Here is a 5,173-nt window from a genome sequence, read left to right on the forward strand (position 1 = left end):
GGGCTTGGGAGTCAGAGATCATGGCTTCAAATCCTGACTCTGCCAATTGTCAGCTGTGTGACTTTGGGCATGTCATTTCACTTCTCTGTCTCTGTTCCCTCATCTGTAAAATGGGAATTAAGACTGTGAGCCCCACTCGGGACAACCTTATCACCTTCCATACTCCACAGTGCTTAGAACAGTGCTATGCACATAGTAAGCGCTAAACAAATGCATCATCTTCCTAATTATTATTATTACCCCATTAGTTTCTCCTGCTAAATTGTAAGCTACCCGAAGGTAGGGATTGTATCTCCTATGTCTACTGTACTCCCCCAAGTGCTTAGCACATTGCTCTGCACTAGATTCTAACCTGGTCAATAAGAGAAATCTTGTCTATTTACTCTACTGTAATCTTCCAAACATTAGCAGTGTTCTGCACCTTAGTAAGTGCAAATGAAAAGTACACCACTTATGTAAATATCCTTACACTCTACTATTTCCCCTATCAGTAATTTTGTTTCATGTCTGTCCCCTCTGTAAACATAAGCTCCTTGTAAGGAGGAGTCTTGTCTACCTAATCTATCATATGGTACTGTCTCAAGCACTGAGTGTAATGTTTGGGACATGGTAAGTGCTCAATGAATAACATTGATTGATTAATAATAATAACAATATAATAATAATAACAATAATGACATTTGTTAGGCAATAACTGTGTTCCAGGCACTGCAATAATAATAATAATTATGATATTTCTTAAGCACTTGCTATGTGCCAGTCACTGTACTAAGCGCTTGGGTGGACACAAGCAAATCAGGTTGGACACAGTCCATGTACCACATGGGGTTCACAGTCTTAATCCCCATTTTACGGATGAGGTAACTGAGGCTCAGGTAAGTTAAGTGACTTGCACAAGGTCACACAGCAGACAAGTAGTGGAGCCGTGATTAGAACCCACAACTTTCTATTGTACTAAGCACTGAGGTAGATACAAGCAAATCGGGTTGGAAAGAGTCCTTGTCCCATGTGTGGCTCACAGGCTCAATCCCCATTTCACAGATGAGGTAATCGAGGCACAGAGAATTAAAGTGACTTGCCCAAGGTCAAATAGCAGGCAAATGGTGGAGCGGGGATTAGAACCCATGACCTTCTGACTCCCAGGCCTGTGCTCTATCGACTATGCCATGCTGCTTCTCAAATGTGATTGACTGAGATGTGACCTTTTACTTGCCCCTGTTCCCTGGGCTGGATATCTTCCTTCAGACTCACTGAGGATCCGCCTGTCCCTAGGCACTAAGTCAACTTGGAGCAGGGCCTCAACCTGCTGGCTGTCCCCAAAACTCCCTACAGAAGGGCACCAGATCCAGGGAAGGGTCGGGAACTGGCCAGTGAGAAGATCCCTGCAGTAGAAACCACAGAAAGGTCCGAGCACCATTTCCCATATTAGATGGAAAGTGATGACCATCTTGCAGTTGCGCACCCCAAGGAAACGCTGTTCATCGAGAGGGACCACTGAGCATATGGAGGGTAGGGGGGCTCTGAGCACAGTGGAGCCCTGGTCCATGGATGGAGTCCAGTTTGTGTGGGGGTGTGGTGCATGATGACCGGCCACCCAGGGAGGAGCAGTTAGGGTGTCCCATGGGGAAGAAGAGGACACAGTGAAAGACAGAAGAGGAGAGTGTGTGGAGCTCCACCCTGAGGCAGGAGTCTGCATGAAAAACAGAGCGGGCCACTGGATTATCAGAGAGTTGGGATGATGGCCATCTGGGTTGGGAGTTAGGTGTGAGACTGTGGCAGGGGGCAGAAGAAGACCAGAGAGGCCAGATGAGTCGAGGAAGAGGTGCCCAGGAGGATATGGTGTAATGCCCAGTGAATTTCTAGGAAATTGTGCACTTTGGAGTCTTTGTGAAAGTTCCCTGGCTTCATCAGTGTTCACTCCCTGCAGAGAAGCAGAGAGCTCAGGTCCGGGCACTGTGGCTGGTTCCCCAGTGAACTAATGATTGCTTCAGATGGTCCTTCTCTTGCTTCCCCTTACCTCATCATCACCATCCAGAGGATATAATCCTCCACCCCCAAATTGAACCTTTGTTCTACCCCATTCCCCTCCCCATCTCCTGCAGGCCTGAAGCCACCAAGCCTCACCCCTCCTGAATATGGAGGGGAAAGGGTGAGACCCAAAAGGGAAATGTGATCCTGGGAAGGTGGTCCAAAACTCCAGAGCCTTTGGAAAATCTGAGATCAAAGCACCAGAGATCTAAATCCAGCTCCAGAGAAGCAGCACAGCTCAATTGATCAATCAGTCACGCAGACGATCAATCATTCAATTGTATTTTTTGAGTATTTATTGTGTGCAAAGGACTATACTATGCACTTCATTCAATCGTATTTATTGAGGCTTACTGTGTTCAGAGCACTGTACTCACTTGGTGAGTATACTATAACAGAGTTGGTAAACACATTCCCTTCCCACAAGGAGCTTATGGACTATCAGGAAAGGCTAAATTAATATAAATAAATTAATTGCAGATGTGTACATAGGAGGTGTGGGGCTGAGGGTGGGGTGAATAAAGGTGAAAATCCAAGTGCAGGGGTGAAGCAGAACGGAGTGAGGGAAGAGAAAATAAGGGTTTGGTGGGGGAATGCCTCTTGGAGATGTGATTTTAATGGAATGAACTCAAGGCAGTGAGCACAGGATTGTGAATCACCAAGCCTGGGTTCTAATTTTTGCTGAAGCATTTAGCAGATGTGAGACCTTGGACAAGTCACTTAACTCCTTATGCCTCAGTCACTTCATCTGTATAGAGTGGATGAAATAGCTGGTATCACTTACCCTTTAGACTGCAGGCTATTTTATTTACCCCAGTGCTTAGTATGGTGCTTGGAATAGAGTAAGTGCTTAACAAATACATTCTATTTAGGGGCCTGGAATCTCTCTAACAGGATAAAGGGCATTCCCTGGCCGAAGAGCTTGTTGAGGGCCCGGTGCAGGTCACGGTTGCGCAGGCTGTAGATGAAGGGATTGAGGAGGGGTGTCACTACTGCATACACCACTGCAGGTTGGCTGATCTCATCTGTGGAGCCAGGGTGCGAGGGGCAAAGGTACACACCAATGACCGTACCATAGAAGAGCAAGACCACAGCCAGGTGAGAACCACAGGTGGAGAAGGCTTTGCGCTTGCTTCCCGCTGAGGGCATTCTCAGGATAGCAAAGATTATGTGGGCATAAGAGCCCAAAATGCATGTTAGCGGAATTAAAATCACCATCCCGCCCATGGACATTAGCATCAGCTCATTGATGGTGGTGTCGGAACAGGACAGAGCAAAAAGCAGGGTCAGGTCACAGAAGAAATGTGGGACGTGTGGTCAGCACAGAAGGTTAGCTGAGCTAGCAGGATTGTGTGTAGCAGGGAACTGAGTTGAGCAATGATCCAGCAGGTGGCCACCAGCAGGACACAGCGCCAGGGACTCATGGCTGTGGCATAGCCCAAGGGCCGACAGATGGCCGTGAAGCGGTCAAAAGCCATCACGGCCAAGAGGAATTCATCCAGACCTCCAAATAGAGATAGAAAATACACTTGGCTCAGACAGCCGGCATAGGAGATGGCTGGGTTGCCAGTCTGCATGTTGGCCAGCATCTTGGGGACGGTGGTGGAGGAGAAGCAGATATCAACCAGGGACAGGTTGGTGAGGAAAAAGTACATGGGGGAGTGGAGGTGTGAGTCGGCGCTGATGGCCAAGACGATGAGCAGGTTTCCCCCCACGGTGACCAGGTATAGAGTCAGGAAGAGCAGGAAGAGGAGCCGCTGCTGCCCGGGGTCGCTGGACAGACCCAGCAGGACAAATGCCGAGTCACCCGTCTGGTTTGCGGAACCCATGGCTGTGATGGTTCTGCAATGAGTAAGTCATGATTGAAAGCAGCGACATGTACATACATAGGCACAAACATGCATATGGATTACTGCATCAGCCTTCTCTCCATCTCCCATCCTCCTGTCTCTCCCCACTTCAATCTATACTTCACACTGCTGCAGAAATCTTTGTGCAGAAATGCTCTGGGCATGTTACTCCCCTCCTCAAAAATCTCCAGTGGCTACCAGTCAACCTACGCATCAGGCAAAAACTCCTCACTCTCGGCTTCAAGCCTCTCCATCACCTTGCTCCCTCCTACCTCACCTTCCTTCTTTCCTTCTACAGCCCAGCGTGCACCCTCTGCTCCTCTGCCGCTAACCTCCTCACTGCGCCTCGTTCTCATTCATTCATTCATTCATTCATTCATTCATTCAATCGTATTTATTGAGCACTTACTGTATGCAGAACACTGTACTAAGCGCTTGGGAAGTACAAGTTGGCAACATATAGAGATGGTCCCTACCCAACAGTGGGCTCACAGGGTTCTCGCCTGTCCTGCCATCATCCCTGGCCCACGTCCTCCCCCTGGCCTAGAATGCCCTCCCTCCTCACATCCGCCAAGCTAGCTCTCTTCCTCCCTTCAAAGCCCTACTGAGAGCTCACCTCCTCCAGAAGGCCTTCCCAGACTGAGCCCCCTCCTTCTCCTCCTCCCCATCCCCCCCGCCCTACCTCCTTCCCCTCCCCACAGCACCTGTATTTATGTGTGTACAGATTTATTACTCTATTTATTTTACTTGTACATATTTACTATTCTATTTCTTGTATTTTGATAATATATTTTGTTTTGTTGTCTGTCTCCCCCTTCTAGACTGTGAGCCCGCTGTTGGGTAGGGACTGTCTCTATATGTTGCTAACTTGTACTTTCCAAGTGCTTAGTATAGTGCTGTGCACACAGTAAGCGCTCAATAAATATGATTGAATGAATGAATGAATTAATATGATTGAATGAATGAATATGCCCATTCTTAAATACACAGGCATGTTCACATGCATATGCATAAATATGTTCACATATACACCTATAAATAATGTACATATGCATATATATGCTTTCACACATACTATTCATGTACATATACGCAAATATGCATACACATATGTAGATACCTAAGCATGCATGGATATATACACAAAAACACAAATGCATCTGCTTATATATACTCAAACATATGTGTGCCCATATACACCCCCCCCCAGCTCTCTCTCCCTCCCTCCAGGCTCGCCTCTCCTCCTGCCTTCAGGACATCTCTATCTGGATGTCTGCCCACCACCTAAAACTCAA

General features: G+C 47.4%; 1 protein-coding gene across 1 annotated transcript; it reads right to left on the reverse strand.

Annotated features, from left to right (window-relative positions):
• Nucleotides 1-2,818: 2,818 nt before the first annotated feature.
• Nucleotides 2,819-3,865, reverse strand: LOC119923554 (olfactory receptor 1361-like). The gene is given in 2 exon segments (XM_038742912.1): nt 2,819-3,341; nt 3,344-3,865. Coding segments are annotated over 2 exon segments (963 nt in total). The 5' UTR covers nt 3,858-3,865; the 3' UTR covers nt 2,819-2,892.
• Between the last annotated feature and the right edge of the window lie 1,308 nt (nt 3,866-5,173).

Source organism: Tachyglossus aculeatus, unplaced genomic scaffold, assembly GCF_015852505.1.
Source record: "Tachyglossus aculeatus isolate mTacAcu1 unplaced genomic scaffold, mTacAcu1.pri scaffold_1_arrow_ctg1, whole genome shotgun sequence".
Lineage (NCBI taxonomy): Eukaryota > Metazoa > Chordata > Mammalia > Monotremata > Tachyglossidae > Tachyglossus > Tachyglossus aculeatus.